This window comes from Sceloporus occidentalis, unplaced genomic scaffold (genome assembly GCF_023333645.1).
Source record: "Sceloporus occidentalis isolate IW3139 unplaced genomic scaffold, rSceOcc1.0.p SCAF_8, whole genome shotgun sequence".
Lineage (NCBI taxonomy): Eukaryota > Metazoa > Chordata > Lepidosauria > Squamata > Phrynosomatidae > Sceloporus > Sceloporus occidentalis.
Genome location: NW_028316988.1, coordinates 23,418,798 through 23,443,090, shown reverse-complemented (window position 1 = coordinate 23,443,090; position 24,293 = coordinate 23,418,798). Strand labels below are relative to the sequence as shown.

At 46.0% G+C, this 24,293-nt stretch overlaps 1 protein-coding gene across 2 annotated transcripts; it reads right to left on the bottom strand.

Annotated features, from left to right (window-relative positions):
* Nucleotides 1-8,810: 8,810 nt before the first annotated feature.
* On the bottom strand, nt 8,811-24,219 carry ELAVL1 (ELAV like RNA binding protein 1). 2 transcript variants are annotated; one of them, XM_089535389.1, is made up of 6 exons: nt 24,020-24,219; nt 18,844-19,032; nt 17,958-18,061; nt 15,824-15,977; nt 14,981-15,206; nt 8,811-10,449 (listed from the first exon to the last, which is right to left on the bottom strand). In XM_089535389.1, exons 2-6 carry the CDS (start codon nt 19,013-19,015, stop codon nt 10,125-10,127), a joined length of 981 nt encoding a protein of 326 aa, XP_089391515.1. In that variant the 5' UTR covers nt 19,016-19,032; nt 24,020-24,219; the 3' UTR covers nt 8,811-10,124. The 2 variants fall into 2 exon arrangements, with proteins under 2 accessions (XP_089391515.1, XP_089391516.1); XM_089535390.1 differs by lacking the exon at nt 24,020-24,219 and adding an exon at nt 23,671-23,749.
* Between the last annotated feature and the right edge of the window lie 74 nt (nt 24,220-24,293).

Here is a 24,293-nt window from a genome sequence, read left to right as displayed (position 1 = left end):
TCTCTAAAAGAGCGTTTCCCATCCCGGCCCAAATGTTTTAGATTCTCTATCCCATCAGCCCCAGCCAACAGTCATTGTGGAAGTTGAATACAGATTGTTATGATTTCAGGGGACAAAGTTACTTGAGGCTTCAGTCACTGCAGCTGTTAAGTAAATACCATTTTGGGGAAGGATCTCTGCATTTGTTGGAATGCTTGTGTTTGGAACTGGCTTTGGTTTTGCGGGATTTTTAAAAAGCGACTTCTGGGAATGGGCAAGATGGGCCAAAACTACATGCGAAGGGTCCCAGTTCCCTCCCCAATCAATCCACCAAATGTGTGCGTGTGTTTTAAAACACTTTGTTGCTTTCTTGTTGCTTAAAAATAACCAGTTACGGTATTCAAAATAACATCCTCTAGTTACTTAAATAATAATAAACGCCGCAATGCTACAAGCCACTGATCTGCAACACAAATCAGTAAGACTGTTTCTGTAAACTATAAATCTATATACTTTTGCTGTTCCCTGTAACTGCAAGGTATACAGCCTCCTGTGACTGTAAAAGGGACTGAAAGTGGGCTAGGGGATTCGGAGAGCGGTTGGCTCCAAAAAGTAACAGCCCAAAGTTCTGGTTACAAATAACTCATTTTGTAACTAGTTCAATCCACAGAGCTCTGATTAAAAGAGCATAATACTGTAATGTATAAAAATCCTGTGTCTCAACTCTGGAGATCAGCTGCAAATCCCACAGAATGGCATTGGGTTCTAGGCCTTCTGTGCCTCTGCTGTCTGAGGGTGATGGGATTTGTAGTCCGGGGACGTCTGGAGGGAAGCAGGTTGAGGAAAAGGGTCTTCTGGACCCACAGAGCAACCTCAGTCTTCATTTTCCTCCTTATTACTATGTTTAGAGGCTGTTTTGTTATGTTTTCTTGCTGTAAGGCTGTTAACCCTCTTTCGGGGGCAATTTTTTTAAAATAAATAAATAAAAACCCATCAGTTTCCATCCAGTTCTGCCAAGAAATACAACTGCTAGTAGCTCTGCTTTCTTTTCAAAAACAAATGTGCACACAAGCACAAAACTCGTGGTGTTGTTTTGCTCCGATAAATCTCCTCCCAGGGAGCTCCTATGTCTGCAAATCTCAGACACTTTGGATCACGGGGAGAACGGTTATATAGCGGCCGGTTCATTTCCAACAACATGAAGATCTGGATCTCTGAGAATCCAATTCAAGATCCGGTCAGATCAGGCAACATTCAAATTGATCTGGGCCGAATGGAGCTGCTTTACTTTATCAGGGCTTGAATCTTATACAGTAATGGCCCATCTCTGTCCACCATAACACAACCTTTGGAGGCAAAAGGCAGAGAGTCCTTCCCTGACAGAGGCCAAGATGGAGGAATTCATTACCGACTTCCACTTTGGGGTTTACATGGAGAGGGACCCCCAAGCGCTGCAAAACCCCCCGAGTGCCCAACTTGGCTTCTTCGTTCACATGTTTTGTTCCTTTGGAGGACCAGGGGCATCTCTCTTTGGTGGGTATCTCCTGATTTTCCCATTATCTACTTTGGAAAAGAGATGAGATGTTGGATCATTAATGTATCCCGAAGCTTTATTTCATGTCCTTCTTCCCCGTTGCTGAAGAACGGATAGATTGGTTAGCAGGAAAAGAAAGGTTAGGAAGGAACTTAAGTGACTCAGGCTCAGGAAGGAAAGAAGCCCTCCTGAATTAACTGGAGCTCTTGGCTGCCATCTTACGTTCTTTCCCATGGGACTCAATGGGAGCTAGGAATGTGCTCTATGATGCCAGTCTTGCACTGCAATAACCATCCATTTACATCGAGAATAAGCGCTGGTACTAGGATTTATTCCCCAGTTAGCATCAGTATGCCCCTTGGGACCCCTCCAACCCTGTTCCCAATTCTTCCTTGGGGAGGAAAACTCCTCCCTCAGTTTCTGGCTTCTGTTCAGGGCTGGCAGAGGGGAAAGATAAGTCCATCAGGCGTTTTAATGACCAGGAACAAGACAAGCAGAATCAGAGACTTGGAATTGGCCACGAGGGCCACGCAGGGGCTTCGCACAGTTAAAGCCTCCACACATCTGACGGTGTGTTTGTGTCTTGGACAAAGCCAGGAATGCAAACCAGCTTCTTTCCTCTCTCCAGTGCAGAAAGATGGATGGGAACTTCCCCCATTAACCCAAATGGAAGGGGATCCTGGCCAGCTGGCGCCCTCCGGTGGCCACTGCGGAATTTCGCATCTCCTTCCAGCATCCGGTCTCTTTTTTGGATCTTGTTGCCAGCCACCAAATAAAGGTCCATCCTCTCAGGTTTCCCATCACAGTGGCTTAAAACGCCTCAGAGCAGCAGTTGCAAAAGCAAGTGTTTTCAGAGAAAATGAACATGTCCCATCATACACGTTTTGAATACATTGGGAGATTTAGCTATGAGATACATGCACCTTGGACTCTGCTGGAAAAGGAGAATAGGGCCTTCTTGGCCTTTGCAAAAGGAACTACTTTGGGGAACTTTTAACGCTGACCTAATTGTACGCTGCCCTGAGACGTTTGGATACAAGGAATGGGTTTTGGGGGGCATATTGGGATGCCTGCCTGCTGTTCCATCCTCTCCTCTCTGTCTCGAAAAATTTAATATGGAGGCCAGACTCCAATCTAACAGTAGCAAGGCCAAACGAAGGTTTACAGATATATTCAATGAAATGTCCACAGTAAGATCTCAGTGAGGACTGAGGAAGGCCTGGAATATCTTAAAGACGGGGGAAATGTTGGGAAAGGAGTGGCAGGGAACGTGAAGTGGAGCATCCCTGAACCCCCTTTTGTTTCAAGGGTCAAATATTGTTGCTGCTGCTACTGCCAGTTCATGTTTTAACTTCTTTTTTGGAGTGTGGGGATTTAATGTGCTGCTGAATCGTTGAGAGGCAGAGACCCTTGAAGGCTCTGGGGTCTTGCCCTTTGCCACAAGACTTGCCTTGTGAATGCACACCGGTTCCTTTGGATGGGTATAATCCGGGCTGGAGTCCAAAAATCCTTTTCCCTTCAAGTAAGACATTCGCCTTAAGGGGAGACCCTTCCTCGCTCAGAAACAGACCGTGCTGAGATTGCCAGAATTTCCCCTTCAAACTGGAGGGAAAAGCTCGTTCAGAGAAATATCCAGAAGGTTCATATTTGGCTTCCAAAATATCAAACTGTGCAGATGTGGCAGAGAACAAGCTGTGTATTTTGACTCAAGCAGTGATTTGAGTGTTGGACTAGGACTCTGGGGACCAGGGTTCAAATCCCAGCTCAGCCATGGAAATCCACTCTCTCAGCCTCAGAGGAAGGCGAGGACAAACCCCAAAAACTTACCAAGAAAACCCCACGATAGGTTTTCCTGAGAGTTCCCCATAAGTTGGAAACAACTTGAAGGCACACAAAATGCACACAGAAAGAATTTGAGGCTCTCCGTTTTAGTGTTAAAAAATACCCCCCCCCCCATGTGATGGTAACTTTTGCAAACTGAAGGGAGATGGTGGTTAGGTCCTTTGTCCATCCATGAGATGGCTCCCTGCCTCTCCTGTGGCCAACAGTCTAGAATATCCCACACCACACAAAAGAGGCACACTGCAAGGCTGCAATCTCACAAACTATTTTCCAGCCTATGTCAAAAACCTGCTTCCTCTCAAGGGAAAAAATAGATTCCCTGCAGATGCAAGGCTTGAAGCACTTTGGCAGAGAAGAGAGGCAGCCACACATAACCCATGGTTTGCCCGGCAGGCAGGTCAGCCTGGCATGGAGTCAGTGCGGTCTGAGTGCTGGACAGAGCCTCTGACCGCTCCAGCAGACCAGGGACCAAATTCCTACTCAGCCAACTGGATGGCTTTGGGAAAACCACTCTCTCAGCCTCAGAGGAAGGCTGCGGTGGGACAAAACTGGCCAAGGAAACGCAAGAAGAGGGTTGCCATAAGTCAGGGTCCACTTGAAGGCTGGAGGTTGCATGGTGGTGGTTTGGATGCTGGACTAGGACTCCTCTGGACCAGGGTCCGAATCTCGGCTCAGCTACAAAGATCCAGCAGCGGACGACCTTTGGGAAGCCACTCTCTCTCTGCCTCACAGAGAGGCCATGGCAAACCGCCTCTGAAGAACAAATCTTGTTTTAAAAAGCCACTCATATCATAGGGTTGCTATCAGTTGGAGCCGGCTTTGTACAGGATGTTTCTAAAATCTAGTTGAGATCTTTAAAGGTGTTTTTAAAAGAAGACAAACCTTCAACACCATCCTGCCATCGAAGGCTCATCAATGTCAATGACCAAAGTCTGCTTTCAGAAAGAGTGGCCAGGGCTAGTGCCAATCGCTGGGTGCTTGCGGAGAGCAAAACTAGTTGGCAGACACAGGTGCAGCAGCCATGGATGTCGCGCAGGGGAAGCGAGGGCCCGGCCCAGGGCTCAGATGGCCAGGAGCCTCAGGGTCTCTGCGCAGACATTTTAGATCCCGATGGACTGTCGCCCTGGCACCACTCCCCGCAGTCAGTCATGAGAAAGACTTTGGGGGCGGAGGATGGGGCACCTACATCCTTGCCAACTCCCAGGAGGATCAAACCCAGCATCATCATGGAGAGGAAAGTCACACAAGGATGTCCCAATGGCACGCACATACCATGTACAAAGAGTGTACTCTTCACTCTGGCCATTTGGTTTCTTAAAAAAAAAACTGGGGGTCTGCAAGAACGAAATCCCTGGCGCCGCCTGTGAATTTGTGACGCACGTCCTCCGGAGTGTGCCATGGGGAAGTGTGGGTCGCAATGGGGCCGCCAACCCTGCGAACTATGGTGAAGGGGGCATCCTCAGCCACATCTGAAAACAGCAGGCGCTCAAAAGACACAAGGGGAATTCAACTGCGGTTTAGACATCTGGATAGCAGCGTCATACTTTATTTAAAGTAAACCCATGTTAAAAACAAAGTTAAAATGAAAAAAGTGGTACCCGAAAAAAATAAATTATTTTGATATAAAATAAAACCAATAACTTAAAAACACACTAAATATACAAAAATGTCTTAAGCATATATACTGTACAGTGTGGGGGAAACCGATAAAAGCCTCCTGTTGCACAGACAGACGACTTTATAAAAACAAAAAAGAGGGCTGGGGAGGAGAAGGCAAAAAGGGCAAAGTTACACCGGTTAAAAGGAGAGCTGAGGGAGTCTGGAGAGGGCCCTCTGCGTCCCAAGGAACTTGCTCACGCTGGAATTCAGGCGCCAATCAGATGTGAACAAGAGCTCCAAATTATGGGTTAATAAACAGAGCGTCCCAAAATAAAAGCTTCCAATATCACCCCCTCAGTTTCTTCTTGAACAGTTCTATGGGGAGGGGTGCTTCGTGTGTGTGTGTGTCTTTTAAAAGGACTCTCACGATAATAGCAAAGAAAAATGGAATTATCCTTGGGAAGAGTTAGCCTTTCTTCAGAAGTGTGGGCACAAGCAAGCGACAACCGTTAAGCTAGCACTGGGCCTTTTGCAGGAGGAGTTCTGTTGTTATCTTCAGACAAAATGTGGAAGTTTCAATCAACAGAAAACAAACCAACAGAAAACAAACCAACAGAAAATGTCCAATAAACCTGTGCATAAGAGATGTCGGTGCAATGGAAGAGGGCTATGCCCTGGAAGGAGGGGGGGAGAGTTGTTGAGAGTCTGGGAGTTGCACCAATTGTGTTGTGTTCATTTGCTCTTATGTCATGCGCTTGGGAAGGGCAATGAGGCTGACTCTGCAGATGGATTATTACACCAGATACGAACGCTACAAATAGGCAGCAGACAGAATAATATTTACCTGATTGTAAAATAAAAAAGGAAAGGAATCTTTGTCAGTCTTGGAACTGCAGTCATTACTGATTTAAGTTCTATATTTTATCCAGTACCTTTAAACAAAAAAACAAAGAAAGAAACCACAGAAGCCATGGGGTTCTGTAATGCAAAGGACGAAAAAACCCACTGCGTATTCTTAAGTATTTCGGGGGGGGGGGGGGGGACAGATCCAGTTATTAATCCTTGATTTTTTATGGCGTAAGAACTGCAAGAGTTTGTACAGCTTCACAGGGGAGTTTCTAAAGAAGGCAGGCAGATCTGACCCAGAAAGTCTTCCCTATGAACGCTTACAGATGGCCTAGCACTCTCATGTGCAGCAAGGAAGGAAAGAAGGAAGGGAGGGAAGGACCCCTTCCTGGAACTGGGAACAATGGTAAAGGTCAAGGTGCCTTATTTTCTGTTACTGTCGTTTGTTTTAAGGTCTTCCCTTCTTGGGAATAGATGGGATGGCTCCTGCGCATATATAAAAACACCCGCCTGGGGATAGGGAGCATGCACATGGCAGCACCCCAACGCTCCAATGTACAAAAGGGGTTTCTAGAAAATACAAACCTCTGCGGGAAGAACTTTGTAGAGGGGTCTGAATTCAAGGCATTTCCCCCCCTGCTCCCCAAAGTTAGAATTAAAGTATTTATCCGAAGATAGTTTTGCAAAGGATGGGAAGATGACATGGGACGATAAAAAACAGCAAAAAATCCAGGTCAGCCAAGAATACAGGCAGAAAACTGAGCTTCTGTTACAGCACAGACGCTGCTGCTGTCCTGGACCCACAACGAGAAACTACAACTGGCTAATATTAGAGCAAGTGGATCGTTCACTTCACAAGTCAGCAGCTAATTTTTTTTTAAAAAAGTTGTATATCCCTTTTCTATGGAAAGGGGATTTTGGCCTTTTTGTTTGTACAGACTGTTAGTAAATCTCCAGAGCACACTCCACCCAAAAGAGTGGAAATGACTTGCCAGCCTTTAAAAAAAAAAGAATCCCAAACTGCTCCTAGTTCAGATGAAGACAGGATTTGCAAGCCTTTATAAGGAGCAAAAAGGAATCAAGAGACATCCACCAGGCGTCTATGATGAGTAGTATTTCAAATAAGGTGAACTGCCTTTCTCTACTAGTGTATACGTATTCTGTCAAGAAGTTACTCTGAGAACTACAATAGCCCTTTGTGCTTACTGTCCATCCCAGAAAGCTCTGGGGGAATTGGCAGAATCCCAGGAAGTATCAAAATGAAGCCCAGGAGGTAGACAAGGCCCAGGCTGGGGGCACGAGCCTAAAATAATCCTGTTTGGTTATGACGTTTCTTGGGCTTCTGCTCTTTACGGTAAACAAAAGCTGTTCCTGGAGAAATCAGTTTCTAACAGACTTCCTTGGCCCAGAATATACCTTTCCAAGAGTCTGCCTGAACGCTTCTGGAAGCCAGTCAAATCCAAGGATGGAATAAAGTTGCCAAGAATGGCTCCAGTCCCAGATCTCAGTTGAACCAAGGACTGGCGAAGTGGGTCTGGATAGAGAGTAACCAGCTAGGATTTTGGGAAGATACTGCTGAAATGAGCCAAGAGAAGAGACAGGACAAGAGGAAAGGCAAGAAGGTTCAGGAACACCTGGCACATGAACGCTCGTGAAGCTGAAATCTGACCTAAAATGCCAAAGCAGTACCACAACCTTCGTCCCAAAGAGCAGAACTGGAGATTCTGGAGGTCAGTTCCAATTTGGAACAGAAATGCTCATGGCAAGGGCTTCTCTCTGGAGAAGGAGGTCCTGCTCAGAAGCAACTTCTGATCAGCAGTGCTGGCAATTACTTCCTATGGAGAAATGGCACACAGGAGAAGTTTAGGAGTTTCTCGACAAGTCCATAGCAATTCAAGGGGGAAACGATAACTTAACCTGTTCCGTGAATTCTTTTAGATATGGCAATGGAAGAAAAAAGAGAGAATGCTTGATGGTGAAAAATGACCTTGGTACCACCAGAGAGGATGGGCAAAACCAGGAGAGCACTTTTCTAATATAAAAGGGTCTGCTTAGTTAACAAAAGCAGCGATTACTGCTTAGTGTGCATGGAGAACAACATGAAAGCAGCAAGTGAGGACATGAAGGGATGGTCAGTGGCCAGCTGCTGAACGGATGCAAGGACAGGGTTTTTCATCTTCCCTGCAAATAAAATTGTTTTTAGGACTGTTTTCCCCCACCCCCATGACAAGCATGAGAAGGGCTATGGGAAGGCACAAGAAGTGTCAATTGGTCTACTCCAAATGTGCCATTCAGAGACAAAAGTCTCCACTGCTATGAGTGGCTCCAAGCAGATCTGTGTGACAAGACCACTCCAAGTCAGGAAAAGTGGCAAATCTCTCCTGGGAAGAGCAACTAGGCAGGTGCTAGAATCCCCTTTTTACTAGCATAGCAGAACAAACCGACATGCCGGTTTTATGGACCAGGGGCTGCTCGTGGGATTTTCTTGGGAGGTGGGACTTTCCTCCCACTTCTTCTCTCACCCTGCTCTCAGGCGACAGCGAGGACTAGGTGCCAGAGCCAAAGCTTCCTTGTTGAACCTGGCACAAGAAAAGGAAAGAGATGGAACAAGCAAAGCCAAGGTTTCTGGGTGGAGATATGCTTCTGCAATTGGAAGCGTCTATGCCCCTCAGACGGCTGGCGTAGGATAGCTTCCCGCACACAGCGGCCTTAACGCTGCTTCTTTTCAGGACTGGAACGGGAGCCTCTTGAGCAAGAGAGCTGCTCCTCTGTTTGTCCTACCCTACCACCGTCCCATATGAAAGGCAGGGCTCTTCTGAGACACAGAAACCCTTGCCTCCGCTGTTACCAAAGCTGGGTGCCAAGGCTTTGCATCTGCAAAACCAATGGGCATGTTATTTTACATCACCAAATCACTCCTTTTGGGAAAAAGACAGTTGGATCTTTCCTGTTGGACATGGTGCAATTATGGCGTTGGGGGAAAAAATTAAAATAACAAACCAAAACAAAATTTGAGCAAAACAAAATCAAATTTAATTGGTCTTAAATGCAAAAGTAAAAACAAACAAAAACACGAAAAAGCAAAAGAAAATTAACAGAAAACAGAACTCAAAGTTTCAAGGCAGCCTGAAGAAAACTTTGGGGACTGATTAAACCTTAAGTCTACAAAAATCAAAATGTTGAGTTTCTTCAATCTCTTAACTTGCAATGTTAATGTACTTTTTCTGCCAAGTATTCAGTACGTAAAGCTATTTGTCAGAACAAAACCCTTATTAAAATAAAGAAAAAAATATCACCTAGTACTTATTAGATGGGATGCAAAAAATTATGATGTCAAATGTTCATAACAGCTTTATAAAAAGAAACCTAAGAACTTAATAATCCAAACTAAGAACTGTATCTGAAAGGAGGTTAAACATTAATCTTGCCTGGTTTGTTATGTCAGAAAGTAATGCACTGTGAGGTGCTGTTTGGAGACAAGAACTCTGAGAAAGTGGCAACACCGGGTTTGGAGTTTCATATTGTTTGTCTTTTTAAACTCTGAAATCTTCTCAGAGTTTCTCTGAAACTCTTTGGTCCTTTGACATGGGAAACTGGGCTTTTATAGAAAAGAGGACAAAACCATAACACATTTTTTCCAGTTTGGATTTTGCCTACCAACCAACTAACCTGGTCAAGAGTCATTGAATGCTGGCACAGTTTCATTCACCAGATTCTCTTTTCAGAGGCAAACCCTTCTACAAATTAATTGCAACTACCTATTTATGTGACAAAGGGATTACCTGCCACTAACTAAAACCACTGCTTCCAGGTTTCATCCAGGGCCGTGCTACACTGAAGCTCAGATGGAGTCCCAGCCTTGGCAGACTCTGTGTTATGAGAAATCAGCCACTCTTCAAGGAAAACCTGCCTAGCGGATGTTACTGGCTGCCGAGAGCCGAGTTGGTACAATCCACTTAAAACTGGGGGCTCAGGGAAGGTGGGGAACAGAACCCCCTAAAAAGGAAATTTAAAAGAATAAAATATATGTAACTGATTGAACACTGCAGGACTTCCAAATACAAAACAAAACAAAAAACAAAACCCCAAAACATTTGAACATGTTGGTGGCATCCCAGAATATAAAACCCTTTTCCACTTCTCGTTTAGACTAAAGACAAAACAACTTCTGTGAAAATTGGCGCAGAGAGAAGAGAGAGAGAGAGAGAGAAAGAGAGAGTTGTACACTAACAAAAACAAAAAAAGATTTTTTCAAACTTTTTCTGTCACTCAATTATCTATTTCATACAAAAAAAAATATTAATAATAAAAGCCATGAGCGAAGTTATTTGTGGGACTTGTTGGTTTTGAAGGAAACCTGCAAGATTTTGTCCCCCAGCCGGTAGCCGTTAAGACTCGCTATGGCCATGGCCGCTTCTTCATAGTTTGTCATTGTCACAAAGCCAAAGCCTTTACACTTGTTGGTGTTGAAGTCGCGGATGACTTTGACATTAGTCACCGCGCCAAAGGGGCCAAACATCTGCCAGAGGATTCCCTCATCGGCATCTTGGCCGAGGTTGTAGATGAAGATACACCAGCCCGAAGAGGAGTTTCCTGGGACATTTACACCAGAAAGCCCACTCATGTGATCTACACCCATAGGAGAGAACCTAGCAAATAAAAAGCACACAATAGTTCATGTAAACAAAACAACAAAACAAAAAAAGTCAGTTCAATCAAGCAAAAAGAAAACCTCAACAGGGAATCAAGATTAGGAATGGTCACCCCCTCCCCAACCACCCCGACACCCCACCTGCCCAGGGAGCAAGATGCCAACCTGTCTGTCCCACCACAAAGAGAACCACCAAGAGTGAAGACAGCAGAGAGGCAGCCCCTCGCCAAGCAGCAGGGAGAAGCCTGGTGCCCCCTGGGCATTTTCAAGCACAGCAACCCTCATTTTCTAGCCAGCACAGCCTGTAGTCAGGGGGCAATGAGAACTGTCACTCAGGAGTGCCTAGAAGGCCACAGGTTCCCTGCCCTTGTCTTAAGAACCTGAAGGTGTTGCACCATCTGCTTTTGTGAACTGGAGCCTGTGCTAAGTGCTGTCTTCAGCTGCAAAAAGAATGCAGGAGAGGGAACAGGAGAGGAGAGAGAAAGGAAAGCACTGGGGCAGTCTGGAGGCTATGGAAAGAGAAAGCCTGGTTTGCAGAGCCTAAATTCAGAGACAGAGAGACGGCAGCCACACATTCTCCAAGAATGACAGGAGGTGACAAGGCTCTCTCTCTAGAGCAAAAGCAACCCAGGCTCCTGGTTTACAAATCTGGCAAAGGAGATCATGCAAAGGGAAACGACAGTCCTGACTGGATCTATGGGCTTCTTCCACACAGCAGCCTTAAATCAGCACTGTGCAGCTTGATTGTTGGCTCTCAGCCTCATGCCTCACATGGCTTCCCCATTCAGAGCTGAAAACACATGACAGGAGCAGGTCCATCCACAAAGGCCCGTGCCACAATCAGGCTGCTAGCCTTGGCAGTGCCATGTGCCTCTCAGGGCCTTCATGGCAAGGGGCAAACATGGCTATACCTCTGGAATTAGTCAAGCTGGGGACATTCACCTGGACTTTCTTCTGTACAGGTCCCCATTCAGAGAAACAAGTGGGGAGAGAGCAGGGGAGAGGATTTGCCAGTGCCTCTCAGGTGGTTCCTCTCCAGATCAGGCAGGGCTTTGTGGAAATGAGCCCACAAGGAGCGCACCTTTGGACCTGGGATTCCTTTTCTGGCCACTGCCTGCTAGCAAATGTGATTAGGGGCAGGTGACCTCTTGGGACAATCCCTTCAGAGGGAGCTAACAGGGAGCTGCTGACTCAGGGAAGACCTCCAGGACAGCAGGGGAGATAGGTCACTCTCTCTAACAATTCGTCCACAGGCTTCCAAGCCCCACATCCCACTCAGGGGTAAGAGAAAGAGGGAGCGTAGGGGAAACTGCCCACTAAGCCTTCAGGGTCTTTCTCTCCAATTCACTTGCAGCTTCCAGCCACTTACTTACACTCTCAAAATGAGACACTGCACAGCATTCGCACTGTTCTTGGGCCACTCTGAATCATGTCCTCATACTTCACTGGAATGTGACAAAGCCTCACACTCAAATGTTTTGGGAGACAGGGGCAAGGGGGAAACTCTCATTCCAGGACAGGTGGTCCTACTGCTCATGGTCACCATACACTGATCGAATCAGAGAATCTTTCCAACCCAGGTTCTGGGGGGCTTTGAATGAAATCGTGGATAGCCCCCCCCCCCCCAAATCCCTTTGCATGGCTGCTGGCCTCCCACCCCTGTTCCATTTGGGACTGACAAGAGGTTTCTAAAATGTACAAAATTGGCAACCCATGGTCAGCAATTGCCCTCTAAGCCAGAAACCACGGTTTCCAATTCCAGAAGGCAAGTGCTTGCCACAGCCTGTGAAACTATAGTTAGCACTGAACAGGAAACAAAAAGAGAGTGAGAAAGAAGGTATGGCTATTCCCTCACATTCCTCAAATCATGGTTTGGCACATCAGCCTATCTTGGGCACTGGCTTCAACTTTGAGCCCATTTCAACTCTTACGTCTGGGCAAATGGGAGATGGGTGAACCTGGCAAAAATATTCAGTATCATTAATGGCTGGGAGGGGGCAGAGGAGGACCATCATCTCACATGGAAGAGGCTGAGTACAGGCAGATAGAAGAACATATATTTATTTAACATGTGACAAGAATTCTAAGACAAGAATTCTGAAAGATAACCCATCTGACTCTACACTTCAAGAGAATGAAAATAATTTTTTTAAAAAACATGCAAGGATTTCACTGAAAAGGTCACTACTAGAAGGAATTTACAACAAGCATTGTGTGAGAATGAGCAAGAATTAAAAAAAACAACAACCAAAGAACAAAAACAAAAAAGACACATAAGCAAATGAAATAAGAAATCCAAACCCAGATCAACAGTTAAGTTAGGAGAGGGCAGTTTGGACGATCTGTCTAACTTTCAAAAACCTTATGTATTCCTAGGTGTGAATTAAGACCCTTGAAGGGCAGCCTCAGTCTGTCCATAGAAGAACAAGAGAGCAAGGCTTCCAGGGAAAAATAGATCAACTAAATGTTCCAGATGCCAATGAAGCCGCTGCTAATTAAGACAGCACATCTCTAGAAGAATGAACTTTAAATCACTATGTATTAAAAGATTTGTCATTTATCCCTTCCCCAACCCAGCAATCTGATAACTAAAAGGTTACTGATGGGATTAATGATTATGATCTGGTCATGATCTAATCTGATCTATTGCTTACCATTCATAATTCTACTCGCCATTATTAAGATTGCAGACTAGCATAAAATGAGATCCTGTCAACTGACTTAGCCACTCTTAACATTATAAACTCTTCCTGATGGCATGGGGGGCATTTGGGATTAACATCACCTATCAGTCATGCTGGTGAGGAATGTTATGTGTTGCTTGCAGGACTGTATTATTGTGATTATTTATTGAACAGTATTCAATTATTATTTGTTTTTCAAAAATGCTAGTTTGTTTTCTAAAAGGTACTTTTACTGAGTGGAAAGTGGCCATTCCCATGGTATCTCCTGAGAAACTCTGCCTTTGTGATTTCCTTGGTCAAAACCTAGGCACAATGCATGCAGCCAAATCTTGTGCCTTTTACATGGAAGTAAGCCCCACTGAGATCAGTGGCAGTGACTCCCCAGCAGAGAACACAGCGCTGCCTTTCTCCTCACCTCTAAAAATGACCCTCACTTCCAGTTAGCAGCTCTCTCTATACTGTGTGTACAACAGGCTTAGGTGCAAAACAAAACACAGCTCTTCTTTTCCCATCCATTTGTCATAACTGCGCATAAAGGCTGATCCATAAATGAAAATATGTCATTTTTGCCTCAGGAATCTCACTGGCAGCAAATGCCAACATCAGGCACATATATTTAGGTCTTGGGCCAGGGTTTATAGCATTATCATAATGAAACAGTATTATTCCTATTTTATTCTGTTTAACTGCTGTCTTTATTTTGCTGGTTTGTATCAGTCCCCCTCCCCCTGATAATTTGTACTTTTATCGTTCTATAAACCAACGAGAAGACTATTTTTAGTCAGAAAGAATAGCAACAGTTTTAAAGTGACAACACAGAACCTTTAACAAAAATCACTTTGGCAGTTTTAGACTAAGGGAAAAGAGAAGTTTTTACAAGCTTAAGGATATTATTTTAATAGTAATGGAATTTTGCCATTTGAGGAACCATGCATTACAATGAATACCAAACCCCCTTTCTTCCAGTAACTTTTAAAATGTTATCTTTTGACATACTGTTATGAAGCATCAGATCAGACAGACACAGTTTCAATCTTTATTAACAGGGAAAAGAGGACCTGGAGGGCATTTAATCCACTATTTAAATGAAAGTCTACTTGGATAATAAAAAAGGAAAAGAAGGGTGGGAGGGAGAGAGAGAAGTCTGTAGAACGGAAAATAAGAACAGAAATGGACATCAACAATGATTACTGACATAGCTTGGGAATACATAATCATTTGGGGACATAAGCACTCCACTGTTAATTTTGAGAGAAAATTATTTCAGAACTCTCTGAAGTTATACAGAATGCATTTAAAAAAAAAATCTAATGGAAGAAGTTGGAGGTGCAATTGGGACCAAGCTGATGGGTTCCACGTGAACTGTCAAGAAATATTGGGAAAGAGTTGGTTAAAGTAATAGCAGAAATCACTGGATACAAATTTACATTGAATCCTACCTTGTGAGGATATTCAGTGATGGCACCTGTGACTGATGCATGGCTTAACTAGCACGCAATGCTCTACTTGTGGTTGAGACTAACAGACATGAAGATCAGGGAGCATGAATGGAGGCAGCAAGGAGTATTACCCATGAACAGGAAAAGGGCTCTTTACTGACTAACTACTACTACTGGAACACCAGGCTTCACAGAAGAGTTAACCCTAACATTTTGGAATGGGTAATACATATGTCTAGTGTTGATTTCTTGTCTCCTCTTATCTATCAACTGTAAGAGAGTGCACTGTGTCTGATGATGAACAGTAATGAGTAAAAAAAAAAGCGAAAGGGACAGAGGCAGAAAGAGAGAGAGAGAGAGAGAAACATGGTACAGACCTCTGGTCACTTCACTCTTCCTAACCTACCTGAATCTCTGCGCCTGGTGGTGGACGGGGCCCCCAAACCGCCGAGCGGGCGAGTGGTACAGCTGGGAGAGCAGCGCCACGTTCTTGTTCTGGTTGGGGTTAGCAGCAAACTTCACTGTGATTGGTTCAGAGGAGCCAGGGGGCTTGTGACCGTTGAAGCTGGAAATGGCCTCTTCAGCTTCTGATCTTTTGTCAAACCGGATGAATGCAACCCCTCTGGACAAACCTTAAAGCCACATCAGAAAAGAAAAAGAGGGGGAGAAAAAAGAATAAGCAATTCCTTTCTTATCTACTTTGCCCCATCTTTAAGGACAGCACAGTGGCAGTCAAGGCACGTTATAAGTACAGTAAAAAGGAAATGACCCTGCTAAGAAGAAGCATTTCTACCCTTGGGAGCGACAGCTCAGATTTTGCCAGCAGGGTTTTGGCCAAGTTGAGTTTTTAAAGCAGAGAAGATCACCAATTTTCCCTCAGCAACTGTGGTATCTCTCCATTTGGGGCCCAACAGTGTCAAACAAATGAAACCCTGACTTTCAGTCTTTGGGCCACTGTTTTGACTTAAAGGGCCAAAAAGCCTGGATCTCCCGAGTCCCAAATACCAAGCACACTTCCTTCTTATATCTGAGGAGTTTTTAAAGAAGAAGGTATTCCAGTCCAGGGCCACCTTTATCCACTCTAGCCATGACACCTGACTCCTTGCACTGAGTGGCTGTAATGGGGAGAGGCATAAGGGGAGATGCTTTTGATAACCGCCCTTTTCCTTTCCAAACCCCAGCCAAGCAAATGAAGAGGAAAAAACAAAAACACCACCACCGCCTGTAGAAGAGCCAGTGCCTTGCGCACCTGTAGTCTGGTCAACCAGCACGCGCGAGTTGATAATGCGGCCAAACCGTGAAAACATGTCTTCAACATCTTTCTGCGTCATTGTCCGTGGCAGCCCACTAATGTATAAGTTTGCATCTTTGATAACCTCGGAGCTGGGGCGGGCATACGACACCTTTAATTTTTTTTAAAAAAAGAGGAGGAGGGATGACAAAACACACACACACATTAATATAAACATTGCCACCAGCACCCACTAAAACCTCTAGCATTCAGCCACTTTCTTAGTTTCCCAATTGACAAGAAAAACCCCTTGGCAGCAAGTAAACATTTTAGAGATAAGAAAAGATCAGAAACGGAACCAGGCCTCTTGGAAATGCTCTCTCCCACTTTCAAGCAGAGGCAAGGCTTCCACTTGATGGACATACTATAGCTTTGGATTAGCAAGAGGTTGGACTAGAATGCCCAGAAAGCCATTTTTAATTCCCAGAATGCTGAGTGGACAGGAAGTGAAGTGCAAAGAGCAACTTCTGAATGGAAAGACCCAACAGCTGGTGTGTTCACAGCCCCGTATTTTGCAGCAGATTCTGTTACAGAACAATTATGTTAAGACCAGTCCGCATCGCTGTGGCTGCCTATATTCTGAAATGCCACTTTGTGTGTCTGTCCAGATTTGTCCAGTATTAGGGAAAAGTGTTAGGAATATCCATGAAATTACTCCTCTCTACAATAAATGGTGAAGCAGAATAATTATTGCACATAGAGCTTTTGAGGATGCAGGGGTTAGACAGGGGCAGCTGAAAGAAAGCATGAACACGTGCTCAGAAAATTAAGCTGTGTAAACATGTCCACAAAATGTGGAAGCACTGCTGTGCCCAAAGAACTCATCCAGCCCTGAATGGACTCAGTTCTTGAAACCTATTTGAAATTCCTTGAAAAAGAAAAGAAAATATGCAGCACATGAAGAGTTAAACGTCTCATCCAGCAACCTCCCTGGGAGACAGAAGATGCCACATTCAGAAGGCTATAAGCAGCCCATTCATGGGTACAGGGCGGTCAGCACACAGTCACGCGACGCAAGTCACAAAGACATGACAGCTGTGTCACTTGGACTGTGAGGCCACATCCTCCCCGAGTCCCTGACATGCTGTTTCTCTTTGTTTTGTGGTCCAGACGGCTGGTGGAAAGCCAATTCTAACTATTAGGCTTCCTACATACACGCTAAACCCATGCATACGAACAAGCCATAACATGGATTATTGATTAACTGGAAGACTTTTATGCTCCACTGTCTGAGACAGTAAGGATCACAGAATGGCTTAACAACTAGTAGAAACAATTCAGTCTTTGCCCTCAGGCTTACGACAACATGACATGGAAGGAAAAACAATGAGGAAGAAGAATCAGGGCAGCTTCCAACAAACCTTACACCTTCCTGGTGCATGGGACCACAACCTATGTTGCGCCCAGCCAACATGGTTACTTCTCTGGAGGGCACCAGAATGAAGAAAGCTGGATCAGACCAATAATTGGCCAGGTTGGGTTTTAAACAAAATACAAAACAAAACAGATGTATACTAATGTGATCTCAGTTGAGTCAGGCTGAAAATTTTTAAATGTTCATGTTATTTTTAAATACAAGGTTATGACAGAAAGATTGGGTGGCAAAGAGATATTTCTGTGATGGAAAGTGTCTAGGGCAAGATGAAGCCTCCCTCTACTACCTAAAGAGAAAAAAAAGTAAGTGTCTACTCTTTTGACAGTGGAAGTTTCTGAGAAGCACATTTTACGCAAAATTGATTAACTGTATGCATTTCAGTTGATCAAGTCAACTGACTTTTTCTTGGGTGAAAATCCTTCACATATAAACATGTATGAGAGCCAGGGTGGTGTCGCTGTTGGAAGTGTTGGCCTAAGACTCTGGGGTCCAGAGTTTGAATCCCTGCTCGGCCATAGAAACCCACTGGGTGACCTTCCGCAAGTCATTCTTTCTCTCAGCCTTGGAGGAAGGCAATGGTGACAAACCTCCTCCACAGAAATCTGGCCCAAGAAAACACTCTTAACAGTACTGCCATTAGCTGGAGTTGACTTGAAGGCACACAGCAACAACAGTTATATTGGAGATAACGTGGACAGAAAACTGACACATATTTACCTTGATGGTTTTGGACTGAAGCCTCAGGCCGTTCAGTGTGTTTATCGCTCTTTCAGCATCTTTAGCCGTCACATAGTTCACAAAGCCATAACCCAAGCTATGTCCTGCAGGGGGAAAATACAAGATATCTCATATTTTAAAAAGTGGTTTACTTGAAGAAATGAAAGGAAGACTGAAAGCAAGGAGAAACCCCTTTGCCTCCTCACTTCCTAACACATACATTCCACCTTGGAACTCTTTTGTACATGAATAGCCACAATGCCAAAATGTGAAGGGGAGGGAGACCATTCTGGAGACTGGAATACATCTGTGTTGCCCTTAAATCCATCCATCCCCACAAACCTGCCACAGACTCACATGCTCCTTTCTGTGGCCTGCAACCATTTATACAAAACTACCACCAGAACACTGAAAAAGTGGGAGGTGGGGGGGGGGGTTTAAAAACATTCCATCACTATTCTAGTAATTGCAGAACATGGGACCCAGGTCCAAAGTACCTTACCTGTGGGGTGCTGAGAAGCTTTAGCATCCCCACCAAGCCCCTTACCCAAGACCTACAAAGCAGACCTTGGTCTCCAACCTGGCCTACATTAGAGATTCAGTGCCAAATGTGGACTTCCATGGGAGGCAGGACTGTTATTCCTGGGATGCTAAAGCAAGGGTTTGAGAAACCTGTAGGCTTCACAACCTTGCAATTACTTTAAACGGATTACATGAAATCCCATCAAGGTGAAAGCAACTGTCTCAGCCAACCTGATGCTCACCAGATGTATCAGACTACAATTCTCATCATCCCACTGCCAGCTGGACCAGGCTGTGTAACCAAATTTATTAATTACACTTTTATTACACCCACTCGCCCCGCCTCAAACCTCCAATGTTTTACCTGCAACTTTGTCTCGAATGAGCTTGGCAGATTCAACTTCTCCAATGCTGCTGAACAAGCTCCGCAGCTCATCCTGGGTCATGTTCTGGGGCAGGTAGTTCACAATTAAATTCGTCCGACCGATATCATCCCTCAGGTCTTCAGCCATGTGATCTTCATAACCATTAGACATTTTAACTGGAGAAGACCCTGTTAAAACAAAAAGGCCAACTCTGTTGCTCATATTGCAAAACATGAATAAACAAACCAGAAGCAAACATACTGGCCTAATGCTCACGGCCAGTCCAAGCAGGACGGACCCAGTGAAATAACGGGACCTACAGAGTTCCCACTTCAATGGATCTGCTAGACTTTGGGCATTTAAAGCCAAGCACATACTTGCTAGAATTTGGCTACAAAGTCCCATACAAGAAAACCCTCTTTTTAAAATCAAGCCAGAAGAGAAGAAAGAACATGAACACAGGTGCACAGTTATTGCAATGAACTACATTTATTTCCATTAATATTTCCATGGTCATTTGTCCCCTTCAGGCTATTTGAAGGGCTGTATCTTCTCATGTGAGCCTGCCTGAGCGCCAAGTCCTTCATTGGTAGCCCTTCTCTTGATCCCGCCGCCTTCACAGACACGCTTGGAGGCCTTCTCCCTGACTTTGTAACTCCCCCCCAGGGAATAAGGACAGCTCCTCCTTTGCTGGGTTTTTGGCAGCAGGTGAAGGCCTTCCTGTTCCAGAGAGCCTTTGGGTATAACTATGTATGGTTTTATTGTCATTTTCTGTCTTTTGTAAACCATCTTGAGTCCTAGTCTGAAAAAAAGAAAGGATGTCAATAAAGTGAAGGATGGAGTTCTGTCCCTTCTGACCTATGGCAAGCCAACCCTTGCTTCATTTCCTCTGCTGCTGGAGGCAGGATTAGAACCGTCAATGAAAAGAAGGAAGGACGGAGTCTGAATCTAAGCCCTGTCTCTCACATCAAGGCTTTATCTATTTGTGAAATGGTCCAAACCATTGCCACAGTGGTGACCTGCATAAACAAGCACCACTGCCACCTTGGGCTACTCTGGAGCAATCTCTGAGTCAAGGACCTATCTCTTTACAGAAGGCAGCTGGTCATAGAGCAAAGGACTTGCATTAGAGCTTGTCCAATGAAACCCTCGGAGCCTGTGAAAAGAGATGGAGGAGTGGCAAGACCATCTGAATCTGTATCAAGCATGGGTAAACTGATAAGAACACCTAAATGACATTTAAAGTCAGACTTTCTGGCCAGAACTGCTGCACCTAAGGCCCACTCTGGAGTCAGACCGCTGGCTTCCCATCTCATCTCTATTCAGCACACGCACAACCCCTAGAACCAGTGCTGATTGACATAAATCTCCCTGCGCACAAAAGCTCATTTCATGCTCAATGGTGAGAAAGAGGAAGTGAAATTCACTGAAGCCGATGATGGACAAAATGCATGACCGGCTTAAACAGAAGACGCCTTTCAGCAAGAAAACTACGACATGTTAGACATTCCAAATTCCACTGTTCAGCAATTCTGCATTTGCTGCTTTGGCATTCCTCATCCTCTCCCCTCAGAGCCACTGAAATGCCAATGGATTTCAGGAGGCTTCCTAAGGAAAACTATCTGCGCTCACCTCCTGACCCATTCCTTCAGAAAACCTTTCACTGGAAACTAACCTGTTTTCTACAGCTGTAAACAAAACGTTATCATGTGTTTGTCTTTCCACTGTACTGTTCTTAGCGAGGTTTAAAGCTGTGTATTATCTTGTTCCATCCTATTCTAACTTTGATATGTCCGTTCAGAAGGAAAAGAATAACAAGCCCTTTGAAAGTAAAAAAGCACCCACAGTAAATCAAATGCACAGTAACAACAAAAGGAGGAGTGAAGTGTCATACACATGTGATATTCATTTTACAAAGGTATCACTAAAATTCAACTCGAGTTGAGACCCATCCCTTTCAGGTAGGCAAATGTTTGGTGTGTTTAGCAGTTTGTATCCTTCAAAAATGTACTCTGCACCCAATAAACATTATTATTATTATTATTATTATTATTATTATTATTAAACAGTGCCATCAGCCCACAGAACCCTAGGTACCCACCCAACCCAGTCACAGCCCTTGGATTTGCCGTGAAGAAGTTGCAATCACAAAGTCCCTCATTCTGGAGCTGTTCCGTCTGGGCAACGCCACTAATCCAGGGCTTGTTCAGACTGCTACATCGATGCAGCTGTTTTCCAACTCACACGGTACTCTCAAAGTGCCATCTTGCAAACAAGTAGGAGTTCAAGTGACGCCAACCTTTCTGCTTGCATTTCCATCCCGTATGTGGCAACTATCAACGTGGGCACCAAGTGCTTACACCTGAAAGGTCTCACCTAGCATTGGTAGCCTGAATGTCAGCTCTCAGATCTGGCCGCATGTGGGGTCATGGGAAACTGTGGCAAAAAGGCTCTCAGGGTCTCAGCAGGGGCCTTCCCCAGTCTGCCCAAGAAAGGGCTGGAACCTACAGCAGGCCAGATATTTTGAGAGCCAGGAGGGAAGCAACAGGGGTCCTTCTTCAATGATATGAGGATTTCAGGGCACTCAAAGACACACCCAGAACAGACTGAGATGGCTCCCTGTACATACACTGTCTGTATTGGCCTTCAATCTCTCCTGGCGTTCACAGCCAAGCAGCCTTCTTTGGCCTGATACCCTCCAGATGTGCCAGGCTACAATCCCCATCCGAGCATTCTGCCTGGGTGTGCCAACTAAACGATGAGGAGGGTACCAGGTTTCTGAGGGCTGGAACAGTGTGAGAGCCCACCCTTAGAAGCACCAATGTTGTCAGAGGAAGAGGGCTTGATTCAAGCTCATATCCCCATTGTGTCACCCTCAGCAAGAGCTGTTTTTCATCCAGACTCCCTCACAGATGCCCCTAAATGCACTCTAGTGTGTTTAGCGCCCTTTAGTGTAGTGCATGTAATGTCCTTCGCACTAAATGTGAGGGGCATTTCTGCTACGTCTGGAGGCCCCCAAAAGGTAAAAAACAAATTTTACCAAAAACGTTCATTTTGCCTCAAAATGTCCTCTAGGGGCACCTTTTGGGCAAATTTAGGCCTGTCAGAAACAGAGAATGAACAGGAAATAACACCTGCTCACTTCCTGTGGCTAAAATGCCCCACATACTCCCAGGTGGCTTTTGGGAGTTTGAATCCTGCCCCGGAAGAGGCGTGTGGTGCAATGCGTAAAGCACAGGAAGGGGCTTCTGAAGGGAATGTTTGCACCCGTTTAATTTTTGGGGGTGGCATCAGGCGCAGGTGAGAGGGGCGTTCCTCCAAGGCCCTCTGGGGACTAAGGTTCCCCACTAGCCTTCTATGGCGCCCCAAACCTGATGTCCATAATACAGAATTAGCAGTAAGCAGCAGCTACCAACGGCTGGGTCTTTCCCCTTCTCCAACACCAGTCTCTCTCACAAGGCTGCTGCCCTGGGAGGAACCCACACCATAAACACGTTCCCACATTCTCAAGAGCTCTGCTTTGCTCCATTCGCACAGGTTCAAACTGTCTTGAATGGTGGTTTCTTCTGTTTCTGCTCCCATGGACACATGAAACCTCCTCCTTGTAGAATATAAACAGCGGCATACGTAAGGTATGTATTGACATAAAAGAGCGACTCTGTCCTGTTTTACAAAGCTGTTCTGCCCAAAAGGGCCAAAGGAGGCCATATGAGGAGTTCACCTGCAACCAAAAACCTGCTGTTAGCCTCTCTACATTTTGCCCTCATTGTGCCGCACTTTAAGACTGTTGGGACTTTGGGCCTGCATACAGCCAGGTGCATTTTGGGTATGGACTGCTCCAGAAGCCTTTGGTGGTTTGGCCGGGGAATAAAATGTTCATTTCTGAGAATACCTTCGCCTACATTTATTTATCTCTCCAATGAAAGAGAGAAAGATAGTCTGATAAAGACAAACAAACAAGGACAGGGAGTAAGAATGGAAACCACACAACAAAAACCGTAGCCACCTTAGTAAACATTGACTTTTCTTCTTCCGTATCTTTGGTGCTCTGCTTCAGTGTTGCCCACTGAGATAACGACAAAACAAACATTTCTGGATACTGAGGCAAAACATTTTGGCTTCAGCCTCCATCCACTGCCATATATCCTGGTGTATAAGCCGAGGGCAGGCCTTGGGGCCAGGATTATGGATTTTGATACAGCCATGGATACACCGAGGGCAAAATTTAGGGGCGCGTAAGAAAGGATGCAAAGGATGAAGCCAAGGAAAATGGCGCCAAATAACGTACAAAAATGCCAGCAGGTGCAGCCGCTGTTTGTGTCAGGAGGGCTCTGAGGCGAATGGGGCAAACGGCAGCCGTGCGACGCGAGGAGAGGAGATGGGCGCCATTCATTGGAGCATTTGACCCACAGTCATGGAACGTTTGTGGCAGAAGGCATTCTGAAGCCAGAACACCTTCCTACACTTCAGCTGAAGGCAAAGGGCCCTTGCAGCTCCACTGAGGCTGCCTGGCTGAAAGGAAAGGGCCTCAAAGGTGTTGCAGGACCCCTTTTCACACTCGCTTTCCAGACGATGCCAGCCTTTAAATAGCTCTGCTGCCGACTGCACTCGGCCTATCTGCCCATCCACAGAAGCACTGGGGCGGCCTGGGCTCCAGTCCCAGCTGGGCCACGCAAACCCTCTGGGGGGCCTTGGGCAAGGCACACTCTCTCAGCCTCAGAGGAGGCCATGGCCAGCGCCCTCTGACCCCGAGGGAGGGAGAGAGAATCGCCTGAGGAAGGCAAGGCAGACGGAAAGAGGGCCTAAAAGGAAAGAGAGTGACCCACCTTCCGCCGGGATTTAAAAAGAGGTCGGCGTTAAAATCAACGTAGCCTCAGATGAGGATCTATGAAGGCCAAGGCTTCGCACTTCCCCTTCGCCTACGTCACTCCTCTGCCCCGCGCGTACTGATGACGCAATCAGCCCCCTCTACTCTCCCCCACAAAAGGCCCCGCCCCTGGGCCTTTTTGTCCCCTCCCGGCCGCCGCCGCTCTCTCTGAGGTCCCGCCCACTCCCCACCCCGTTCGAATGCGGCGCAGGCCCCGCCCCTCGCTGTGCGTCACAGGCCCGGCAAGGCCGCGAGGCGCTTGCGGCCTCAGCCTCCTCCTCCTCCAACCGCCTTAGCAGCGGCCTTACCTGGCAACGGGCGACGGCTCCGGCGGAGGAGGACGGCGGCAGCGAGGAAGACGGAGTGGGCAGGCGGAGAAGGCGGCGAAGAAGCGGGGAGAGGGAAGGGGAGGGACGAGGAGGAGGAGGACGAAGGACCGCAGCTCCCTCCGCCGTCGCCGCACAACGAAGCCGCTCCGCTCCTCAACCAGCAGCAAGAGGAGGAGGTGGGAAGGCGGGGCCAGCGCTCGGCCACGCCCACACGGCCAAGGCCCGCCCACCGATGGTCATTGGCTGCGCGGCG